The 26,559-nt window shown below is 35.3% G+C and overlaps 1 protein-coding gene across 1 annotated transcript in view; it reads left to right on the top strand.

Annotated features, from left to right (window-relative positions):
• The window catches only part of LOC128983896 (pre-mRNA-processing factor 39), a 91,766-nt gene that overhangs the window by 63,494 nt on the left and 1,713 nt on the right, over positions 1 to 26,559 (top strand). The window contains exons 15-18 of the mRNA XM_054403156.1: positions 4,857 to 5,065; positions 7,432 to 7,491; positions 22,480 to 22,664; positions 23,588 to 23,665. Of these exons, the coding sequence (XP_054259131.1) occupies positions 4,857 to 5,065; positions 7,432 to 7,491; positions 22,480 to 22,664; positions 23,588 to 23,665 (532 nt within the window). The remainder of the gene's footprint in view (positions 1 to 4,856; positions 5,066 to 7,431; positions 7,492 to 22,479; positions 22,665 to 23,587; positions 23,666 to 26,559) is intronic.

The raw sequence follows: 26,559 nt of genomic DNA on the forward strand, positions 1-26,559 counted from the left end.
ATTTACTTGCAGTTTTGGCCGTCGGCCATCTTCAGGGTTTGATTGTTTACCCCATTGCTGTGGAGGGGTTGGAGGGGCGGGTGTCGTGATAACAGGAGAGGTCAGTTCCAGTTGTCTTCACGCCTCGGAGTGACCGTGATTATTAAGTTGCATTGCAAAAACGTTGTTCAATATTTGAAAAGTTAGCTTTTAACATTTATTAAGTTATTAGTTTAGTTTTCATTAGTAGTAATTAGTTTGTCATGCAAGTGACAGTTAGTTTTATAGTTGTATTTTAGGAATTGTCGTTTTAAAAGTTACCACGTTTTCTTGGACTTCTATAATTTTGATGACAGGAAATGAGAGCACAAATTGTGTGTGCTAATCTATTGCCTCCAAAATCCAAACAAAGGTATGAAATTACATACCAGCAATTCATTAAATGAACGAAACAAAATAAGGTTAAATTGATAATGAAAATGTGCTTCTGGTTTATTTTGAAAACCTCTTTAACACGTTCGCTACTGCAATAGTACGAAATTTTTCATTCACATGGACCAGCGACGCACATATGCGACGGCCGGTTTCCACCCATAGACTGTCGTTGCATTAAAATAGACTGACGATCCATATTTGCGTTGGGGTTCTAATGTTATTAAAATGCTTATATCTTTGTAACGGTCTATTTGAAGGCACTGAATTCCCTGCAGTGGTCTACAGAGATGTCTGACGCACAACTGTGTCACTTGGTCCGTGGATATGATGATTAGTGACGTCATATGATAGTTGGAAAAACTGGTCTTTACTTTTCTGCATCACTGTATGTATGTATGCAGTATTTATCCTGTGCACTATCCTCTGTAGCTTTTATATTTGTTTAGTTATAAACAGTTCTTGAATAATCTGTTTTTTTTTTTACTTACTTTTACTTCAAAACACAAACAAAAATGAACTGTCGCATACATGCGACGTTTGGTCTATTTCAAGAAAACTATGATAATTGCTGTAGACTGGGCGTCGCAAATATGCAACATTTCAAAAGGTTATAAAAAATACAAAAACAAGAATAAATTATTTACAAACACAATTGTAGCACATTACAATGTAAATGATCACTGTTTTACAGGTTTTCACCCGTGGTCTATGGGTACTGTTAACCAAGTGACAGCCGGTCGATATGTGTAAGATTCAAATGTATCCTCGGTCTGTGGCAATGACCGCGGCGTCGCATATATGTGACGCTCAGTAGCGAACCACTTTTTCACCCAACTCGTTGTGGACCACATATTCGATGCTGAGATCTAACTGTAAATTAACTGTTTCACTACGATATAATATTCAGTTGTAAAAAAATTTGCACTATTTCCCTAATTGTACCTTATAGAGCATTTATGGTAAGAATGCTGCTAGCAGAACCTATTCACTGAAAAAAATAACGCTATTTTTTAACGAAGTTTTACAAACACGTATTTACATGAAATCAGCTGATTATACAATAAGTCGTTGCATCATTTTTATTGGTAATGACATTAAACGAAAAAATAACCTCTTTAAGAAGTTATGTCCAGTGACATTATCTCTGATTTTATATTATGAGATTTGAGACAATTACTCCTCTTGAAACTACTGAACCGATTGACATGTTTTTGGTGTCATTGGAAAGAGCGTAATGTGAAGTTGTGCAGGAAACTTTCTGTTTAGGGAAATAATTAGAGAGTGAGGCCCTGGGGCCCTTTAAAGTTTCGTATTTCTCCATTAGATTAACATGGGAAACAAACATTGTTATGAAACTCCAGCTGTTGTCAGAAATTAAAAGTGAGAAGAAGAACATATATGTTAAAATTGTAAACAGTCAATAAGTTTGTTTGTTTGTTGTGAAATGTTGATTATATCGATCTGTTATGTACATCTTGAGTATTTCCATAATCTTTGAGTTGAATCTTTAAAAGTCATCAGAAATTAAGACTGTAAAAAATAACGCCTGTAATACTTAACAATTGCTCAAATTTGAGCAACAGGTACACTAGTATAACATTAATGCATGTGTGTTGCGTGATTATGTAGTATGGGAACATATTTTATGATGTGAACGAGTACTTATATTAATTAAGGGTAATGCTTTAATTCATTAATTCAAAGTTGAGCTCCCTTTATTTGCATTTGAGTTCTCGGTTAATCCAATATGTGTGGTAATTAATTGTATAACAAACGCATGAAAACAACATTAAACATTACTGTCTCCATTTGTACTTTTATATCAATAAAACAACAGTATATCCTAGAGGTTAAATACTTTTTTGTTGCCAACGTAATCCATTGGTCGTCTGCATAGTGACCGGTTTCAACACCCAAGGTGTCATTGTCAAGCCTAAGACGAATTGTTGCTCCTATACTAGGAGGTCGTCAAGAAGTCTTCAAAACATAAACACGAGACCCAAACAAACATTTGAACAAACAAAACACTAATGATTATGGCGCGGCTGCGGGTACAGGGTGTAGGTCAAGACCGACCGTCGCCGTGTCCTTTCCCTCCTCACCTACCCCTCGTATTGTTGTTATCAGCTCCATTGTCTTCTGATAATCTTTCTATGAATGAGGCAGCTTTGAAAATTATGGCTGACTCAAACGACGTTTTTTTTTGTTGAGAACGTGTTGGGGATTTTTGCCGGCGTTGAAAATGTCAAACTCTTCAATTGTATCTAGAAAACGACCTTTTTTTTTATAAAAAATGCAATACATCGTTGGTTTTGTCAATATTTGAGACGTCGTGGTTATAATTAGTCAAATTATCTAAATACGGAATTGGGTTTGTGGATGGATGGTTTGGGTAGATGTTCCTTATATCTCGTTTAAAATTATCCGGAAGGCAACACCTCAAAAAATGAAGATAACAATGTTGAGCAAACATATTAAGTAATCGTAATATTTTAGGGATGTACTGCAATTGATTTGAGTTTGGTTAATATATACAAACCTCAATATTTAGAATGAGATCTAACAAACTCTAAAAATTAAACAAACATTGTCATACAGCAATAAATCATATAATGAACAAAACGGCTCTTTTTTTAGACATTTAAGTTTAAACAATTAAAATGGCCGCCATTTTGAAATTTTAAGTTGAATCAAGATGGTTTTTTTAACAAGGGGCCCTTCTACCTTAACTTGCATACCAAGTTTAATAACGATCGGTTGAAAAAGTCCAAAAATAAAAATGTTTATGTAAAAATACAAAATGGTGGATATCTGCTTAACGAAGCGATTTTGGAAAAAATGTATTCTTGATTTTAGTTTTATTTTGACCCATAGAACCTTTTTCCCGGAGTTTGGCTGTTTACTTATGGGGCACCCTGTATATATAGTAGGATTTAAGTGTTTTATCGGTTTAAAAATGATTTATTTATAATTACGGTAACATGTATGGTAGTTATAATTTTATTATCTTCAAATTGCACCTATTTTGAAACAGCACGTTCCGGTAGCCAATGATAACTAGTAGAAGCTAACAAGAGTAGGTATGATTTATTGCTGTATGACAATGTTTGTCTAATTTTTAGAGGTTTTAAGCTGTTATTTTAAATTGAAGTTTATATATCTTAACCAAACTCAAATCAATTAACTAAATATCACGAGTACTCAATATGTTTGCTCAACATATTAATTGCGCCTTTATTTATTAGAGTACTCGTTCACATCATATCATATGTTCCCGTACCACATAATCGCGCAACACACATGCTAATTAATTATCATCGATGATAAGTTATCATCATGAGTTAGGCCTACATTAACGTTTGACGAGTGCCAGCTTGTATTCATTGCCCGAGCAGTTGTAATGTAGTTTGTAGTGTAGCGTAGCAGTGTCAGTCACGTGCACGTGGTCGGTGGAGAAGCGAGACAAAGAGAGAAGGAATGTGCAAGTGAGAGCGATGCAGAGTAGGCCGCGGGGCGAGGGGGGAATGTGCGAGAGAGAGCGCAGATAGCCTACTATCGCACGCCTACCGGCAGCTTACATCAACTACTTGCTCCCGAGACCTGGCTCACACTACTACCGGCCCATAAGCCTGGGATGTCTTCTGTAGGTATATATAGTCAATGCTATGACTGACTGTTGAACATCAAAACAGTCTTTGTGATTTTATCTTTCTTTTGTTGTCTTAGTCGGAAATTTTATGAACCATGTAAATTCTAATAAAATGTATGAGATGTTTTCGTGATCGCACAAGACGACAATCACGTTTTCATGACCGAGGGAGACCATGATTATGTCCAAACGGCCGCGATGTTTATGATTTTGCCGCGATCGCAGAAGATGACGATTAGTTATTCTGAAAAGCGGTAGTCAATGATGATGTCTACACGGCCGTGAGAGAAGTTCATGATTTTGACGTGATTGCGTAAAATGATGATAACATTTTTGTGACTGCAGAAGTTAATGTTAACACCCCGAATATCAGTAACAATCTAAACAGCCTAACATTTGGTTATAAGAATGTGGTGCAGTCCCAATTAATTTGGATAGTTGGAGTTATACTGTACTGTATTCCTAACACTATTTAATGTGTTGTGCTTGTTGGTGAATAAAGTATTTGGCTTTATTCCAACTTATTTTATAGTTTTGGACCAAGAAAACACAAGACTAAAATCAATATTTTGCAAAGTCATAATTAATTACTTTTATCACTAAGCTTAAGCACTTAAAATATGTCCGTTATTGTATGTAGGCCTACAATGTAGCACTCAAGATTTAAATAATAAAACTAAATCCATTTTTGAGATATTTAATTGTACGGTTATATATTTCAGACAATAGCCAATGCAAGTAAATTATTCTTAATGATAGAATTCTTTTAAACTATTTAAAACAACTGTTATAGGGAACTTTAAAAAAGCTGCTGAGATTCTTGAAAACTTGGAGAAGGTTGTTCCAAACCTTATTCAAGTAATATACAGACGAATCAACCTGGCTCGAAGAAGTGGTGAGGTCTCAACCGCAGCAGAGTTGTATGAACACTACATTGAAAAAGCTAAAAACCGTGTATTTGCCAACAATATGACCATCAAGTACGCTAGATTTTGTTGGAAGGTAAGTTTTTGTTTTTGTAGAATTTTTGACTGATTCGTTAAACTCCAATTGAATTTTTTAATCATTACTAAATCACAAAAATGATATAGTAATAGACTATATTGATAACCGTGAATAGACATTATTGTAATAGATATATAACATAATCAACGTTTAGTTAGACATAAGTCACATTCAATACTATACCATGAGTAAGGGGTTTCTTGCTTGCTAGGACTTTTTGTATAAAGAAAAAACCAATTATAATACTTTACAGTAACTCCAATTGGTCAACTAGGCTACCATGACAAAAATTAACTTATTTCTCAAGCTTCCAGTTTTAATGCTGGACAAAAATGCAAAATGCCTAAAGTTCAGAAACATTTTTGGGTTGAAGCTATCTGTGTAGCTTATATACTTCACAATATTATTGGGTGGACATATAATTTTTGTATTTGTGTTAAATTGGTTTAAACTGCAAGTGTGTGTTGATTATGTTATGTGCCTAAAAATGTATAGTGTTTCAAGGAAAATATTGGTATTAATAGGGATGGACGGGGTTGAATTTTCAGTTCGGGACGGGACGGGACGGGATTTTTATTTCCTTCCCAATTTTCAGGACAGGACGGGACGGGATTTTATCTTGTGCATAAAAAGAAAGTATTGAGTATTGCAGTTACCAAACAAGACAAACAAAATAAATTTTTACCATTTGTGGCACTGATCTATAAAAACAAATAAATGAGTAAAAATTAACAGATATAGAAACTTGTGACTTGCGGTCACGGCGGGATCGTCCGTATATCTCCACAGTCACGGCACGAGGGTATGACTCCGCGGTAGGGTGTGATCGTCGGTATGACTCCACGGTAGGGTGTGATCGTCGGTATGACTCGCGGCTACTTCACAATCCTCGGTATGACTCTGCGGTCACGAGGCGATCGTCGGTATGACTTCGCCCCCTGCGTTCGCGGAACTAGCGTGAACATCTCTCGCGATAGCGGCGTCATCGGCACTCGCTAAGCGGTAAAATCGCCAATGATCGGATCAAATACCGTCCCGAAAAATTCTCAAACCAAATGTAATCAGTCCCGAAAATAAGGAATATTTTTTCCCCGAAAATTTCCCGAAATTTCGGGACCCGTCCATCCCTAGTATTGAATTTATTGTTTTTGAGCATTTGATGTTAAGAATATTTTATAATATGGTGGGAAAAAGAGAAACAAACTACCATCTGATAGATTTCATTTTGACAAAAGTACAGCGTGTTTCAATAAGGACTTCCAACTTTTACAGGTTATAAGTTAAAACCAGAGCTATGAAAGTTATGGTTTTGGTATCAAAATGAACTTAAAAGCTGCAAGATTTTCACCCTTTAACTAATTGGATCCAATATACATTTGGCTTTCTATGCAATATCTAAACAAAAGTTTATTTCTGTAATTAAATTACTAAGGGGGCTATGTTGAAGGGGTGGAAATGTTTGCAAACAATCATTTTCTTGACAAAATATATATATATATAGATCTTATATCGTATATGTCCCATGACTGTTTCAATATTTAAATTCTTGGAACCCATTATACATATTAAGCTGAAATAAAACAAAAATTCTGATAAGTATTGAGAAGAGTGTACATTTAAAACTCCCTTGCTATTCTTATATTTTGACAAATTTCGCAAATTTATTTATTCATATCACCATTAATATAAAAAAATAACACGTTTTCCTTCCTAGTACAGTAACAGACAACCTATGTACCCTATAATCTAATTTTATTTAAATATGGAATAAATGTAGCAAGTTTAAGCACAGATTAAGCATACTGAGTATGCTCAATCTATGGTTTAAGGAAGTATTTCAGCAAAAATTCAAACTTACAAATGGAAATTCACTTATGTGCTCCAGGGATAATTGAACGCTTGACTATAGTATGTTTTGTAAATAGTAATCAATCTGGCTGCAAGGATAATAGGATTAATTTGAGGTGCTGTAATATTAACAGGGCATTGCTCGCAAGGTTTTTTTGTATATATGTCTAGCACTGATAAAAATTAATGGCTTTTGTCTTGTTATTTGGCTTTGCAGTCATTTTTTATTATTTGGTGTATTAATTCATTGTAATTATTGTAGTACATGATTTGTGTTGTTTTCAAAATTGTAGGTAATAAATTGTTTCCGGTTGACATAATTTTGAGAGACTAATAGTAAGTAATAGATTCTTTGGGAATCCAAGTGTTATATTGAGGTGAGCAAATGGCAAATACTTTAACTATTATGCAATAAGTTTTAAATATTGAATGTTTATATTCCTATAATGTCATAAATGTAATGATGTCATGATTAAATATTTTTTATATTTAATAATTAAACTGTACTGTTACAGGTTCTCAATGATGTTGACCAGGCTGTGTCAATATTAAAAAAAGCTCTCGAGAAAGATAAGGTAGGTTATATTTAAAAAATCCAATTTTAGAAACAAACTCTTAAATTAAGGAATTGGCAAAACCGAAAAATATGGGAAGTGTAACCCTACTATACAAACATTTGTTAAATCATGTTGATTAGGGGTGTGCGAAGCAGCAAAAAATTTTCGATTCGAAGCAACGATTCGATTCAAAAGATTTTCGATTTGATTCGATGCAACTCGATTCGAAGCAATACGGTATTTTTCTATTCACAATTATTGTCAATTGAGTGGATTAACAATAATTAAAATGTATCACATTTGTGTAATACAAATTTTTGTTGATGTGGTATTAGGCCTATTTCATACTTAACATATGAATTTTAGGTGAAAAAATATTTATTTTCAATCATATGTATTAGAATAACTGCTGGAAATACCAGTGAGCTGCTTTACTTGCCTATTTCATAATTTTTACTTGAATTGGCTCAACTGCAAGAAAGAAGAAAATATTTTTTTTAACAAGACATTCATTCTCATTTTAATAACTGTTTAAATAACTAAATAGGTGCCGGTAGCTAAATTACAACAAATTTGAATGGAACTTAATATAAAAAGACCATTAAGAAATAAATTTACATATCACAAGTTTAGGGCCTGTGGACCGGCTTCAGGACTGCAAGCAAGAAGAAAATAAAAATAATATGTTTCCACCATGCAATATGTATCATTCATTCCCTGCCTCCTAACCTCCTTAGTATAATAACCTCACACTTACATTATTTGTTACATCATCATAAATAAAGAATTATTATTGGCATCAGTAGGCCTACAGCTTTACCTAGGCATTATTTTTATAGGGCCTAAAATAGTAATAGGCTAGAAGCAACATGTCAAGTGGAGAACTCATTGAAGAAAAGATATTGTGTAAACTAATTTCCTATAAAACTCAAAAACAGTAAATAACATACAAACATTGTTTATGGTATAATTAATAAGGACTAAAAAATGCATATCATGTCATACAGTAGTATAGACCTACTGCAAGAGATTAAAATCCTAAAACAACTGATTTTGATAGCTAATGAATGAAAAGAATTAAAAATCCATAAAATAAAGCCAAACAATATCACAACTAATTAGGTACCCGAAAAGTAACTCTTAAATAATATATAGAAGATTAAAATAATATGAAATCAAGAGACAAGAAAGTTAAATGCTATCTTCTAGCCTAGTGCCCTTGGCAACACAGGTCAATGTTTTTAAACTACCCTCAATGTTTTTGGAACAGCAGGGCCTTTTTCTCTTAACACGTTCGCTGCTGAGTGCTAGATGCCGGGACGGCGCCAGTTGCTGAACTAACGCTCGGCCGCTGCGTGACATTGCCACCGATACACTGAATTACAATAAAAACAACAGTAGTTATACTGGATGGCAATGTTCTGCAATAAAACTGGCTTTGGATATAGTACTAAGTGATTCTGATAGATAGCAGCACTACCCAGGTTACAGTCGGTAAAGTAGTGTCGCAATCTAGCAGGAAAGAGGTAAAACAAAGCCCTGTTCCAAACGATCCTGGTGGTGATTTGGGAAACTATATTTTTTATTGTCAGAAAAGTACGTCCCCACGAGCTGCAAAGAAATATAGAACGCTTGTGACGTGCTGGCTTATCCATAGCAACGTTAAACAACAATGAACGGTGACGTTCTGGAACGTTCTTAGCTCCTGGCGCCGTGGCCCGGCTGACGTTCCGGAACGTCCGTAGCAGCGAACGTGTTAAGGAAGGGTAGTAGTATGTCAACAAAAACAATGAATTAGTCTCACCAGCCAGGCCCGGGCAACGATGTGTGAATTCAAGGTCATAGACCCTCCCCCTCCCCTCTTACACCACCCGGTTGCTACCCAGTTGCTTCAATTGCTGACAAAATGCAAGTGATGAAACAAGGGAGTAGAGACAAAGAAATATATTTCTTTATTCAAAAACACAAAACTGTTAGAGATTATTTTCAAAGAAATTAATTCAATGTAATTTGTGAGTTGTAAATATTGTATTGGATCTTAGAAATATATTTTTTTTAACCCCATCCAACCAAGATACAGATCTGTTCACTATATCAGATATTTCTTTTGTTTATAATTTATTATGTAAAATAATAAAATATATTTTTAATTAGGTATTGAATAAACAATAAATGATTATACTAGTATGTCTGGATAAATAGTCTTTCTATTCTTTTGACTTTGTTTTCTTTGCACTGTTAGTGTTGCGTCACGGCTTTTGTCTTGTTACTCTTATCAGTAGACGACTAGACCTGGCTCTGGCTAGTGGCAGTGCGGCAATTGCTCTGTTGTGTCTTTATTCTTAAAGGTCGTGAGCCAACTTAATTTTTAATTCTCATTTGAACATTTTAATTCCTCTGTTATAATAGATATAATAATATAAGAGTGTTTCTTTGGAAATAAATTATTCTTTTTTTTTCTTTTGCCCCAACAAAAATTCAGGGACGGGGACCGGCAGACACCTAACAAAAATACCAAATGAATCAGTCTATAACATTAATCTTACTAGTTAAGTATTAAGTAACAATTTTTCAGACTTATTTTTAAAATGATTTTGGAGTAACCTACCTTGTTTTGGCTAGGTTCACAGTAGTAAAATATTTCACACACTGCTTACATCAAGACAAAAAACAAACCTCTAATCATTTGCAATGTCAAAAAAAAAAATATAAAACAATTAAAGCTATATTTAATGCAAAGAATGTATTAAATAAGAACGCCTTCGTCGCAACAGCAACGCGCTCCTGTATTGCGGGTATTGCATTGACTTTCTGCAGGCGTTTTTCGTATATGGATACTGACTCCCTCGTGAATCGAATCGTTTTTTGACCACCACTGAATCGAATCGCGATTCGATGCATCGAATCGAATCGAATCGAAATTTCGATGCATTTTCGATGCATCGCACACCCCTAATGTTGATGCATGTAGAAACGAACAACAGATTTTACTTTATACAAAACAAGGGTTATGTTTCAATAAAATTCATTAGTATATACAGGGTGAGTTTTAATTGTCCCCCTCCTCAACTTTTTCAAATATCAATCCCAGACCACTTCCAAACATTGTTGGGTAGTAAGTACTTCATTTTGACAAGGTGGTCATTTCCGGCCGCCATCTTGGATCCACCATATTGAATGCAAAATATTTTTTTTTCAAATGTAAAGGTGGGGTTGTGACCCATTATTCCGAACTAGATTTTTACCCTGATTACAATGCCGCAAACCGTTTAAAAAAATCTTGATTCATACCAAAGTTATGAGGACTTTTTAAAACTTTATTTTTAGCCCATTTTAACATTGTGCATTTACAAATTAAGACCATAATCTCAAAATAGTGCTAGATAAAGATAAGTATACACTAACAGTCATTGCCAACCTATTTCCACTTGGTTATGAATGATGTATTTTTTTCGGCCGCCATCTTGGATCCGCCATTTAGAAATGTGATAAATTATTTTAAATATAAAAGGGGTGTTGTGACTCATCATTTCGGATTACTTTTTTAAGCTAAACTCAATTCCATGATCCATTTTTCATTTTCATATTTTGATTTTGAATGAAATATTAACATTTTTAACAAAAATATTGCAATATTTCATAAATAAAACTTGTACCTGTTGAAAACAAAAAATGGATTGCGGCATTGAGTTTAGCTTATAAAAGTAGTTCAAAATGATGGGTCACAACACACCCTTCATATTTAAAATAATTTATCCCATTTCAAAATGGCGGATCCAAGGTGGCGGCCGAAAAAAATACATCAGTCATAAATAAGTGAAAATAGGTTTACAATAACTGGTAGTGTATACTTATCTTTATCTAGCACTATTTTGAGATTATGGTCTTAGTTTGTAAATGCACAATGTTAAAATGGGCTAAAAATAAAGTTTTAAAAAGGCCTCATAACTTTAGAATGAATCAAGATATTTAAAAACGGTTTGCGGCATTGTAATCAGGGTAAAAATCTAGTTCGAAATAATGGGTCACAACCCCACCTTTACACTTGAAAAAATATTTTGCATCCAATATGGCGGATCCAAGATGGCGGCCGGAAATGACCACCTTGTCAAAATGAATTACTTACTACCCAACAATGTTTGGAAGTGGTCTAGGATTGATATTTGAAAAAATGTAGAAAAAAGTTGGGGGGGGGGGGACAATTAAAACTAACCCTGTTTAGCTGTTGGGAAAACTGAATGAGGTATAACACTGTGAGGACGTAAACTATCACCTTACCGACCTTACAAACCAAGTAGTAGTGAAGTAGGCAAACTCTAAACTAGTGATAAGGTCGATTGAAGACATTTTTGATTCTGATTTTGATATACAACAATTGGAACGAATAGTGTTTTTAGACTCTGGGGACACAAAATGAAAAAAAGTAAGTCCAGCCCACGCTAAGGACTTACTGTGCCACCAACGGTAATAGCTATGGGTTAATTTGCTAAAATCTATCGTATATTATTTTATGAAACAGATTTTGTGTATACAGGTAAAGATTTTGATTTAAGTAATTAAAAAACAACTGTTTTAAATCTCTTAGAACTTAAATATCCTTTTATCTTGCAATCACCTCTATAGAACCATAATTACCATCAACCATAAAAGAACCAAACAGAATAAATAGGTTATCCAAAATCACCTCCCCCTCTTTTTTCTAGTTAGCTGGTGTTTTACTGTAGCTAGGGATGTGTCGATTCTCAATACGATCAATACTTGGATATTAGGTATTGGTATCGAAAATCGCTTGTCAAAAGTCGATACCGATACCAAAAGCATTTGCAAAGATCGAGCCATGGAAAATAACTTTTTTGTTCCTCAAACGCGGGTGAGAAGGGAGACGATAATCATTTTTCTGTTACCAACGAGCAGTATTCAAGATTTTGCTGAGAAGATTTTGCTGAGACCGCAGAAGACAGTGATGATGTTTCCATGACTAAAGAAGATATTTACGATATTTTGTGGTGATTGTGGAAGACGATGAAGGTATCTCCAGGATTGTGGGAGATAAGATAATCACCATTGGGTCAGCGGAATTGGCTAACTCTGGAACTTGCTAACCCTATGTTAAAAGCCCTATCTTCAAATTTGGTCGATGAGAGGAACTCGCTTACTTGTTCGGTTTCGGAATTGGCTAACTCCGGAACCCGCTAACCCGCTCTAGAGCCAGGTTAGCGAATTCCGTCCTTGTAAGGAAGTCGCTAACTCAGTCCCTCGGCGGAATTCGCTAACTCCCAATCAGATCCCTCGCACGCCGTCCAATGGGAGCCAAGCACGAAGATTTTTGGCCAGTGTTGCCGAAAGTGTAGTACCATAATGTCGTATCCTACGAATAATTAGGAGTAAGAGCAACGTAGTCGATAAAATAAATATATTTAGAAGTATGTTTAATATTATTCTTACGATTATTAGAATGGAAAATGCATTATAGTCTTACCATAGACTAATCAACACAATTAAACTTTACATCCCATTGAAAAACTTTGAAGCTTGTTTTTCGTGTCTAGTTCATGTCCAGTGACACTGATCGCTAGTGTCGTCGAAATTGTGTTTCTATTATTTTACAGTTTAACTTCATGATTTGTTCTTTGCTGTTTGGTTATACAGGGTGGCTGAAAAGTAACTTGCACCCCCACTTAACTTTTCAACCATTTGAGATATTTGAAATCAGTTTGCGGCAACCTTCTTAGATATGAGGGGCTACAATAATCATGGTCAATTTTGAAAATTTTGCCCTTAGGAGTAGCGGGGGTCCGGTAGCTCAAAATTTTCAAATGACAAGTATAGTCAAGTTTGGTATCATTTTACAGGTCTTGACAAAACATAACAAATAACATAAAGAAAACCAAAATCGGTTCACTAATAATAAAATGGCACCTTAAAACGTTTTAAATCCAAATTACCATGAGGGTGGCAAAAAAATTAACTTGCACCCTCTTTAACGTTTTAACTATTTGAGATATTTGAAATCGGTTTGCAGAAACTTGTTTAGAAATTAAGGGATACAATAATTATGGTCAGTTTTAAAAATTTTGCCCTTCAGGGTAGCGGGGGTAGGGGGTAGTTCAAAAATTTCAAATTGCAAATATAGTCGAGTTTGGTATCATTTTACAGGTCTTGACGAAACATAACAAGTAACATAAAGAAAAAAGAAATCGGACCATTAATAACAAAATGGCAGCTAAAAATGATTGAGACGATGGTTATTTAAAGTAATTTTGAACTGCCATTTTGTTAATAATACCCCGATTTCTATTTTCTTTATGTTAATTGTTATGTTTTGTCAAAACCTACAAAATGATACCAAACTCGACTATACTTGCTATTTGAAAATTTTGAGCTACCCCCTACCCCCGCTACCTTTAAGGGGAAAACTTTCAAAACTTACCATAATTATTGTAGCCCTTCATATCCAAACAGTTTGCCGCAAACCGATTATAAATATCTCTAAAAGTAACAAAGTTAAAGAGGGTGCAAGTATTTTTTTTTTTTTTGCCATCCTCATGGTTATTTGGATTTGAAACATTTTAGGGCGCCATTTTGTTATTAGTGAGCCGATTTTGGGTTTCTTTAAGTTATTTGTTATGTTTCGTCAAGACCTGTAAAATGATACCAAACTCGACTATACTTGTCATTTGAAAATTTTGAGCTACCCCCTACCCCCGCTACCCACCCCTATGGGCAAAATTTTCTAAATTGACCATAATTATTGTAGCCCCTCATATCTAAGAAGGTTGCCGCAAACCGATTTCAAATATCTCAAATGGTTGAAAAGTTAAGTGGGGGTGCAAGTTACTTTTCAGCCACCCTGTATAACTAGGGGACATGTTATTAGTTATGATTAGAACGTTTTATTTGGTTTAACGAGGTTTTAAATAACTGAAAACAAGAAACAGTTGCAAACAAAACACGACCTCTAAAGACAGTGTACCGGACAGAACTAACAATAAAACTGTCTTTAGCTGATCCATAAGGATGAGAAATGTACATTAAGGGGGTATGTTTTATACATTGGTTTCTTACTTAAATAGTAGTTTATTGGGATGCAAAAAGATAGTACTGTACATTTAATTTAGATCTTTTAGATGTTATGATATATCTATTTAGTCCGCCATTTGTTTCTTTTATTCGATTAAATACCATTTTGTGAACTTCTGCAAATAAAATGATTAAGGTCGTATTTTGTATAGGTACTGGGCTTGTAACCTTGAATGCTTGTCCTTGATAGATTATAATATTTGATTCTTTAAAGGCCTATTATATCTGTCGTGCGAGTGTTAACAATAGTTTGGTTCTTCTTAATATTTCTGTATTATTACCAAAATAATTCCGAATCATAGTATTAGTAAACAAATAAAAATAGTTTAGATTTTTTCTATAGCAGGCACATGATTTACCTAGGTACATTAATTTATAACGGATATAAAAAACGTTAACAATGTAGTGCAATGTTACATGTCATTTTTAGACCTTTCACTACATTCATTCTTTAGTTATATAATAATTCTTCTTTTATTGTACCAAAATTCGCCATATAGCCTATTTAAATAAATTGCCAGAAAAATAATAGTAAATTTAAATTATATTATCCTTTAATCACCCCTCAGAAACCATCATCACATTTTAAAATATATTGTATATCTTTAACAAATATTATTGTTAATAAAATCCTGTAACCTGTAATTAAGTCCATAGTTGCAATAACACTTTTATCCAAAATTATTAATATAGTATAAATTATTTCTAAAACCCCAACATCAAATTAATATCCAAAAGCCTGATTATTAGTGCATGTGTAAGTGATGAAGAAGGAAGACAGCTGGCTTCAACAATGAACTCTGATCATCCTGTGTAAAAATAAAAATGTTCCTTCTTCTCTATTGGGACATGGCAGCATCAACACCTTAAATTAAGTGAGGGTATAATCCCTAATATTTATAAAGTCAGTGATCAAAATTATTTAACTGAACATTAACTTAATAACAGAAGAACAGTTTAGCTTTTATATATACATTTTTTTTCATTTCAAAATTGTACTGCCACCTCAAGATTTATATAAATTGGACACTATTACTGAAGATCTGGTGAGAACTCTCCATTTTGTATAGGCTTAGCCTACCTTCAAGAAATTTAACTTAACTTAATAGACCTATTTTATTTACTTTCTGATCATCGAACCCAATTATTTGAACTCAAAAACTATTTTATTTCATCAAGAATAATCCCAGAAAAACAATTTGACAAGAGAACTAAATTCAACTTTGATAAATTTTTCACCTAAGCTTAGTCTATTCATTGTTGGACTTATTTAATTTACCTATCCAAGCCTAAGAGCAATACCAAAATTATCCCATTTTTCATAATAATTGGCATTTTAGGCCTATTTCATAAATTAAAATATTTGAAGATCTTTTTAGCCAGCCGAGTTCCCCTCCCTGAGATTTATGTAATTAAACTAAATTGTAAACTCATTGTTCTGTTTTTACTGAGCTAGGCTAAACCAAAGATGGCAACCCTATAACTTAACTTATCTGTTATATGTTCATTTACCCCATTCATCATTGTAATATCTTATTTTTAGTTCATTAAATTTGTATTGTTAAGAAATTCTTCAGATTAATCATTTGTCTTACTATAAGTGTTTAATCTAGGCTTAACTTAGTATAATAAATAGTAAGCAAATTAAAGGTACAAACCTAAACCAAATTTTACTAACTTAGTCTAAATTATTACAAACACAACACGCATTAGTGTTTTCTTTTAGTAGGTCTATTATAATATTGCGTCTTTACTTTAGCCAAGAAAGGGAATTTAAATGTTCTTGCATTATGTTGTTAGGAAACATATAGGGCCTAATCTATTTACAAAAATTGAAGCAGTATTGTAATAGTCTATCCTATTCGAGGCAACCAACAAAACCTTTTTTAAAAAAGTTCCAGTAATCGCCGTAGACTTTATGCCTATAATTTTGAGGATTACCTTCCCGATTAAATTTACTTGTTTAACGTCATTACAGAAATATATTGTAGTGGTAATATATTTTTAAATAGAGCTATTGAATTCAAATAAATATTGATTAATACATTATAAAGTGGTAATGTATTCATGGATTGCATGAAAAATTTGTCCATGCATAAATACAATTTTTAAATTTCTGTTATCGTAGGCTATTAGTGTAGAACCTAATTAATATTAATTTTACGTCTTTCGGTAGGACTACTTTTAAAAAGTCTGGAGTTTTTATGGTTCTAAATGGATCCAGGCGTTCTTGTCTGTAAATTACTATAAAATAACTACGAAAACAAACAATATTTACATGTAATCAATTCATGAACCAAACATACCATATGCCCATGACTACCCATCAGCAATAAAATCACGGACACGGTAGTAACACTTGGACACCAGTAATTTTCGAAGTGAATTTTTAAAAACAACAGGGTTTGACTCAATTTTTAGATGTGTTGGCAGTGCATTGAAAAGCAGTATACCGTTATAATAAAGATGTTTTTTTAAAAAGGTGGTTGAATGTTTTGTTATCTGAAGATTGAGTCTGTTTCGCAAAGAATATGTACATGATCTGGAACTTGAAAAAATTGAAATGTTCTTTTTCATAAAAGAGAGTGTTTCAAGGATGTATATGCATGGAAAAGTTAAAATATTTGATGACTGGAAAAAATCTTTGCATGAAGTTCGTGAGCTGATTTTAAAGATGGTTCGAATTGCTCTCTTTTGAAGTCGAAATAGAAATCTGGTCCTTCCATTCTCATATCCCCATGCCGGCACTGCGTATACTAAATGAGGGAAAATGACCCCATAATAGGCGGTCATAAGGACGTTCTGATCAGAAAAGATTGACAATTGTTTTAAAAGAAAGATGCCGGAACCAACCCTCGTACACACACTGTCGATATGGTCATAAAAACTAAGGTGTTTGTCTAATATTAAACCAAGGAACTTGACGCCTTCTGTTGACTCAATTTCCACGTTGTCTAAAAGGATAGTTGTGTGTGGATTGCCTTGGATTAAAAAACGGAGCAATTCAGTTTTGTTGGGGTTGAGATTTAATAAATTGGAGTCAAACCACTGCTTTACGTTATTTGCCTCAATAAAAGATTTTAATTCTAATTTCTCGGAAGTTGAGCCAGACAGAGCTAAAGACGTGTCATCCGCAAAAAGACAGATCTCTCCAGCCTCAACACTTGAAGGCAGTTCATTGATATAAATCAGAAACAGCACAGGTCCGAGGACAGATCCCTGGGGAACCCCACAAGTGACGGTGTCCCGATTGGAGACAAAGGGTCGAGCACACCCAGAACTGTCAACACCTCTGACCTCAACGAATTGCTCCCTCTTTCTAAGGTATGAGGAGAACCACTCCTGTGCCAGCCCCCTAACACCAATAGATTCTAGTTTATTGATGAGCATATCGTGATTTACAGTATCAAATGCCTTGCTCAGGTCAAAGAAAAACCCTAAAGCATTTTCTCCTGAGTCAAGAGCCCGTACTACTTTTGTTATAAGTGTAAACATTGCATTGGTGGTTGATTTCCCTTTTACAAATCCAAATTGGTTCTTAAACATAATATTATTTCTTTCTAAAAATTGTACTAATCTTGTTATTACTACTTTTTCAAATATTTTTGAAATGGTCGAAACTAGAGTGATGGGTCTGTAGTTATCGCAAGTGGTTGGTATGCCTTTTTTATACAGTGGTTTAACAACGGAGGTCTTTAATAGGTCAGGGAAGGTTCCTGCTTCAAAAGAACTGTTGACCGTTGGCTAGGGGCTTTGCTATTATATGTCCAATTTCTTTAATTATATTGGGAGAAATTTCGTCCGCCCCGGAAGACTTCTTATTTTTCATCTCATGAATTATTCTTAAGATCTCAATTTCATCTGTTTTGTAGAGGAAAAACGAGTCTCTTACTGAGCTTATAGTGTTTAAGCTGTGGACTCCTTTGGACTTGTTTCCAACGTTCAAGAAAAATGTATTAAACATCTCAGCAACAGCGGTAGGATCGCTTACCACTTGACCAATGTCATTGATAATCTTAATCGGTTTCATTTCATTGTCCTTACATTTTTTATTTTTCTTTATTGTTTGCCATATTGCTTTAGATTTGTTGTCGGAGCCGTTGATTTCTTTTAGTATCTGGGCTGATTTTATCTGTCTAATTTGGCATCTATATTTTTGTTTCATGTGAAAGTAGTATTGTCTCATATAATGTGTTGAGTTAAGATCCTTAGTTTTTATATAAAGTTCGCGAACAGTTCTTCCTAACTCAATTGTATCAGGTCCAAGAACTATTTTCCTCCTATCTTTTGCTAATTTGTTTTTCAAGACTCTCTTGGGAAACGCGGTGTAAAAAAAGTGAATTAACGTTGTCTCAAAAGCTGAATATTTATCATTTACATCATCTAGGGAGTACACTGATTCCCAATTTTCTTCCTTTAACAATATCTCAAAATATTCTTTAGCTGAGTGTGTAAACTTTCTACAAAATATTGATCTGGGCGCTGACGATGTTTTTGTGTTTGGAAGTATTAATGTAGCAAGTTGGGTGTGGTGATCTGAGAGGGCTGACACTATCACGGAACATCTGAAATTTTCATCCTCACTGTTTGTAAATACGTGATCAATAAGAGTTCTGGAGCTTTTGAATTCTCTAGTAAAGGACTTAACTCTGTTGGTCAGCCCAAAGGAGTCCATTGTAGCGATATATTGAAAGGCTGTAAACGATTTAGTGGCCAAATCTATATTAAAATCTCCTACGATTATGGTTTTGTTTTTGTAATTATTGTATTTATCGAGGCATTCTACTAAGCAGTCAAGAAAGATTTGATGGTTATTTGTAGGTGGTCTATAGCCTGCAACGAGAACAACTGTTTCTCCTCCACAATCGATTAGTGCTCCGGCTAATTCACACTCTCGCCCTCGTGGCAATACAAATCCAAATCAATTTTTTGACAACAAAGGCCATTTTTGGCGAGTATACAGACTCCACCTCTCTCAAGATCTTTTCTGCAGAATGAAGAAACGTTGTTAAACCCCTCCAGTTTAAATATTTCAAATTCGTTTGGTTTTAAATTGTGTTCTGTAAGGCAAACAATATCTGGCATCTCTGTGTCGAGGAAAACTTGCAACAGTTCTAATTTCGAAGCAATGCCTCTAATACCATTACCAACTGGCGATCGTTGACCAGATGTCTGGATTGATCTTGTCAAATAAAATTTACTTTTAAGAATTAATAAACTAATATTTACAGTATTTACACTACATGGCGGCCGGATTCAACTCAAAAGTCCATTGCAGTAGTAAAGTATTCCTCAATGGAATAAAAACACTTCCTACTAAGCCATTGTTTTAGTTTGGTTTTAAAAGGTTCAAGAAGGAGTTCTTTAATGTGAAGGGGCAGTCTATTGTAGAGCTTGTGTGCTAAAACTGGAAAGCAGTCCTTGGTCTTTGATAGCCTACACCTCGGGACATCCACATTCCTTGCAGAGCGCAGGTTGTAATTGTGGAGTTGGTCTCGTGTAATATGAGGGAGCCTAGGGTCAGTTTTCAAGAGAAGGAGGCAGTCTAGAATGTATTGGCTATGTATCGTGAGAATGCCGAGCTGTTCAAAAAGTGGTCTGGCATGATCTCGTCTACCACTCGAAGATAAAATTCTAACAGCAGTCTTCTGCATAATCAGAGCTCTAGTAGTGATCGGAGCATGGCCCCATAAGACCAAGCCATAGCTTAAATGGCAATGAAACAAACCAAAATAGGCTAGTTTAAGATAGTCAGACGTCACCTGGGATTTTAGTTTCCTTAAAAGACAATTAACTCGAGATAACTTTTTGCAAATTACATCAATATGCTGGTTCCAGGTAAGTTTCTCATCAATGGTAACACCTAACAGTTTGACTGCACTCACACTAGGCCCATCCAACCTGGCTTCAGGGCGGGTCCACAAGCTGCAGAGCAGCTGCTGAGTTTTCCCCTCATTCAACTGCAGTCCGTTTAGCCTAAACCACTCCTTAGCCTCCCCTAGGCAGAAATTCGACCCCGTTGTTAAATTGGCCATGTTACTACCACGATTAATAATGGTAGTGTCATCTGCATATAATAGGGCATCATAGCTCTCTAGGTTGAAATCATTAATTAAGATGATAAAGAGGCTAGGTCCAAGTGTTGAGCCTTGCGGAACTCCGCTCGTAATCGCAGCCACCCCAGATTTTGCACCTTGAATTGATACCACCTGCTGGCGGCCACTGAAGTAGGACGTAAACATCCGTTGAACAGCCCCCCCAGACCCGTACAAGGAGAGTTTCCTTAGAAGCAATTCATGCGATACGCAGTCGAATGCTTTAGATAAGTCCAATAGTGTTAACAGTACGGATTCTTCGGTTTCAAAGGCATTGTGAATAGTCTCAATAGCAGCCCTCACGGTAGAGATGGTTGAACGTTTCCTACGAAAGCCATGTTGTGAGTTATTCAGCAGATTGTTGGTTTCAAAATGATCAAGAAGCTGCCTATTGATGATAGTCTCGAGCACCTTAGCTAGTACAGGAATGACACTAATAGGCCTATAGCTGTTTAATGATTCAGCATCTCCCTTCTTATACACAGGTACAGTTTGTGATATCTTTAGTTCCTTGGGAAAATGTCCCTGTTCCAAACACAAGTTAAAAACTACAGCCAAAGGGCGGGCAATAGCTCGTATATTTTGATGTACTATTTTTATACGGCTCCGAAGCATACTCCCCACGTCTTCCTGGGACCCATCCATGGGACTCCGTACTGTTTCCGAGCCGCCTCCAAAAAAGACCTGTTAAAGAAAACACTGGCGCCACCCAGAGCCTTCCTCACCGGTCCGCCGGAGTCGACCCGCTGCCCATGCCCAGTGCTGTGTCCAGGCTTGGAGGGCTCCGTCCCCCTGGAGACCAAGTCCGCTTGAAGGGGCGCAGATGGACAAATTTTATCTTGTAACAGCTCAGACAGCCGCCGCTTGCCCCGAGGACCCAGATGGAGAACATGCCTGGTGTAGCATGCACGGTCCAGTGAGGCCAGGGATACAAACGAGGCATTTTTATGAGCAGCAACGAGGGACTCTAATTGGCTGTTGATTGAATTGACAGTAGGGATTAATGATGGTTGATCATACCGCGAGGGCAAACCCACCACCAACACCCGCGTATTCTGCGCCACCTTCAGCACTCCGTCCAGCTCATTACATATGGTACTACCGTGTCCGGGACTGACAATGTCATTGGTACCACCTAACAAAACTAAACAATCATTAATAGACATGCTTGGGATTTCACTGAGATCCCCTTCTAGGACTTGTTTTAGTTTAGCATTTGGCTTTACCGTAACTCTAACATTGAACTTATTACCTAACTTATCACGAAGGAGCTCTCTTATAAAACGTCCGTGGCTATCTGAGAGAACTCTGACTACTGGTCGGGATTTAGTTACATTAGATATGCCATTTCTAAATTGTTTTTTTAATTGAATTTTTTGTGTCACCCCAGGTTTGACAGTCTTTAGGGGTGGATTCACTTGCTTAGACCTTGTTACTTCAGGAGTCTGGCTCACTCCAACTTTAGTCTGAGCTGAAATATTACTGTTACAATCACTTACACAAGCTTCGGGGACAGATATAACACTAAATCTATTTATACTTAAGACTGATTGGTTATGAGGTACAACTTGTAACTTGCAGCTATGCTTACTCTTCTTAACAACCTGCCATTTGCCATTGCAACCTTTTTTCAGATTTATTTTTAAGTTTACAGGTTTGCTATTGCTGATGGGCACCTTATCGCTAAGACTAACTGCTATTACAAGAGATACTTTCTGTGCTTGGCACCGTTAACCTATCATTACAATTTGTAAAGTGTTTTGCTGGTTTGAATTCTACAAACCAGTCACTGATGTTTGTTTTTTGACGCAATTCCTGCTGTTATGTACAGGAAAACCCACGGTTATATCTACAGCTGATAGACATGGCCATGCAGAGAACCCCCATTGATGAGGAGGAAGTAGTTGGAGTCATCGACCTGTACTTGAGCCGTGATACTGTTGAACTGGAACAGAAAGTAATGTTCGCCCAACGTAAGATAGAATTCCTTGAAGACTTCTGCTCCAATGTAAAAAGGTATGCATGTTTCTAAATCTTGTTTATCGTACTATCAAACAGGTTATAATACCAACAAAATACTTTTTTACAACTATTCATTACACTATGTATTGATTGCAGACACCACAATCTCTTACTATTGTACTCCTTCTATGTAGAAAATTAACCCTGCGAACGGCGGCAACTCACAGCGCGATCAATAATTATTAGAATATTAGATGGATTATGTTGACTTTTTATTTTTATTCACCCTGTATGGACACAGAAAATCTTCTTGTACACAGACACAGGGTATTTTACCTGTAGAACTTCACATACCCGGCTATCAGTACTGCGGACCTGAAACAAATTTAAGGAAGAGATTAGCTTGGGAAAGGGTAAAAGATTCAGACTCTAGTATTGGTGAGAGAGCTGCCGCCTGGGTAGTTACTAACATAATGAAAACTAAAGCAAAATTTGGTGGTGGAAAAACAAAACTTTGTGTTAGTAAACAAAATTGGAAAACAATTGGATCCAGCCCAAGATCCGATTTCTTTTTATCCGATCGGGCCCCAGTTCTAGCTTGGATCCGGTAGTCGGATATTTGGATCTGACCATCACTAGTATTATATACATCCAACACTCGTAACTGCATAGCGTCATTGACGTACATATGCGTCATTGACGTATATATACGTCCAACGCTCGGGAAGGGTTAAAATACTATATCAAAATTCCTTTACTTCAGTGATTCGTATAATAAAACAGCAAAGGAATAATTTTTTCAGATAGTCTACCTGATTCTCTGCTAAAATTCCAGTTGTCTCTATGGTGCTGTTAGGAATCCTTTTCTATAAAAAAAATATTTATAATAATACATTTCGAAAAATCATTTTTATTGTCAACTACACAGATTTAACTAATAGTATACATGTTTGCTAATGATACTCATCTGTCCATAGTGTGCAGAAAGCAACAGAAGAGTTCCAAAAACTGCTGAAGCAACTTCAAGATAGGAAAAAGAAGGTTGATGATATAAAGTAAGTAACAGTGTAATGAATGTATTGGTGGTGGTGTAGGTCTGTTCTATGTAGGCTAAATAATGAATAATAATATATACTAGTGCACCTGTTGCTCGAATTCGAGCAATTGCAAAGTATTACAGGTGTTATTTAAAACCGAATAACAGTAAAAATTTCTAATGACTTAAAAGAGTAAACTCAAAGATAATGTAATCAATACCTCCACTACAGTTATCGAAACTGAAAAAGAAACTCGCTCTGAAAACGAACGCTTGCTCTACTCCAGTTATCGAAACTGATAACGAACTCATTCTGAAAACGAACGTTCTTGTATGTATCTTGTGTTTGCTATGAACAGCTGTAGTTAATACAAATTATTCGTCTGTTTAGTAAACAAAATATTTTCTTCATAAGAAATACATTGGGATTTCGATGGCCTTTGAGGCAAAGCCCGAGGACTTTTATTACAGGAATTAGTGAAAGGGGGCTTAATTTTAATAAAAAAAATACTTAATTTTGACACATCGATTGTAAAAATCAGTCCATTATTAACGGAGGAGTAGTGTTTCGTAGAAATCGCCTTCACGTATTATATATAAGGATGAACGCTAGAAAAGTGTAGAAGTTATATTTCTTAATTGTGAGAGGAGAGGACAAAAAGTACATTATAGACAAAATTTGTGAAATATTTGTGAAATATCTTTAGAAAAAATCAGTACCGTAAGCCAATTTGATCAAATCATGAAGTCAAGCTGATCAAATCGGGAATTGAACGTGAATCTTGATGAATGGAAAAATCCATTAATGGTTATTACTTTTTTCATAAGACTGGGAAATCTTACATTTTGAATAATCACCAATAAAAGCCATCAATAAATCAATCAATTTTTTTTCCTTGCCTTGTCAAGTAATAAGATCGCTTTCACGGAAAATGATTACAATGCTGCCTTGCTCACGGACATTGCTGTGATAGCTGTAAGTCATCATAGGCTAGATGCTGCCGTGATTATGGAAAATCCTTAATGTTATTGCTAAGACCTCTAGTGATGATCACTAATGTTGCAGTAATCATGGGAAATCTTTTTGGTTGTACCGCTATTGCAGGGTGTTAATGGGATCATGGGAAATCACTATATATTTAACTCCGATCACGTTAAATTCCTATGTATGATGCCATGATCGCTGAAGTGGAGATGATCATGAATGTTGTCACAATGGTAGGAATCATCACAGGCTGCTGAAGAATTTCCTTAGTGAGAATAATCAGAACTTAATTTTTTTTGTAATGACAAGATTTTACCTGGAAATTTGGATCTTTGATCTTGGAAAATTTATTTATAAAATAGTATTTACTTGAGCACCCTGTAATGGGTTGTAGGTATATATCAATGCTCCAGACTCCTCCTGATGCCCCTATGCTGATATGAACGAACATCTTCCCTTTTTTGAAAAGTTTCAATATTGCTTACATCCCATGCAATCATTGATACTATCTTCTTTGTGACACTTAACCTAACCTTTTGACAACTGGGCAAACGTCATCCTTCTCATTTGTACACCGCAAACCTGGACCCTGCCTAAACAATCCAAAACATCAGTATTTGATACAATACAATACCCCCGCCGCAGCAAACCTGCAGACTAAGCGAATTTCCATTTGTCTGATTGGATTTAGACTAAGTCTACTTAAAAATATAACATTTATTCCCTTAAACAAAATTAGTTTAACAAGTACTTAGATTTGCTGCATCAGGGGGGTTAAAACAGTTTTTTTTTTGTAAAATGTTAATAGTTAGTAAGAAATAAAAACATTTTCCAAATTTGATCAAAATATGTTCGTAAACGAGCAAACTACAACAGTTTACTTATTAATTCTTCTTTCTATTATTATTAATTCTATTATTAATTATTAACTTATTAGATAACTCGTTCGAATAAATGTAGGTTTAAACGTTAATACCAAATTTCATCAAAATCAGATAATTTTTGCTCGAGTTATTGTGCTAACAGACACATATAAAAAAAAAACATAAAGACACCAAAAAAATTTTAAATTTGGACCAAAACATTATTGGTGGAGAAATCATATTACTTCCTGGCAGATTTCATAAATGACCGTGACATTAATTGACCATTAGTTTATGTGAAATATGACACAGAATGTTTTTAATTGTTTTTTTTCTCTGATATTGCTTCAAGATCTTCATTTAAATTTGTTTTTTTTCTAACTTGTTTGAATTGGTAACTTTCTCTCAATTGTGCTGTTCTTGTTCTATTTTGTTGTAACTTTTTAGTTTTAGTTTTTATAACTTTATGATTGACCATGTATATGAATTTGAACGGATGGTGTTTTTGGCCTCTAGAGACCTCAAAACAAAACAAAAAATCTGTCCCTCGTCCAGGTCTTACCATGAGTACTACGGTAATAGCTCATTCCCTATATGGGAAATTCGCTAAAAATGAAAGGGTAGAAACTTCACATTATGTGTGAAAAATAAGTGAACTACAAAACTGAAAAGCACAAAAGAAACTGGTTGTGGGTTGTTAAAATGGCTGTTCAGACTATTCAAATTCTGAACGGGACCGCGTCTCGTTGTCCCTCCGTCTAGTTGTACCTACGTCTACTTGTACCTCGAGGCCTAGGGACAACTAGTCGTAGGTACAACTAGACGTAGGTACAAGTAGACGGTGGCTCACCCGACTAGTTGTACCTGCAGATTTTTAGGAGGTACAACTAGACGTAGGTACAAGTAGACGTAGGTACAACTAGACGTGTATCCCACCGACAAGTAGTATCACCTAGCTTGTACGGATGCGACCAGTTGTCCCTACGACTAGTAGTCCCTACGACTAGTAGTCCCTACGACTAGTGGTCCCTCCATCTAGTAGTCCCTACGTCTAGTTGTACCTAC

This window comes from Macrosteles quadrilineatus, unplaced genomic scaffold (genome assembly GCF_028750875.1).
Source record: "Macrosteles quadrilineatus isolate MER2022 unplaced genomic scaffold, UCM_ALF_1.0 Scaffold_1__1_contigs__length_201487025, whole genome shotgun sequence".
Taxonomy (NCBI): domain Eukaryota; kingdom Metazoa; phylum Arthropoda; class Insecta; order Hemiptera; family Cicadellidae; genus Macrosteles; species Macrosteles quadrilineatus.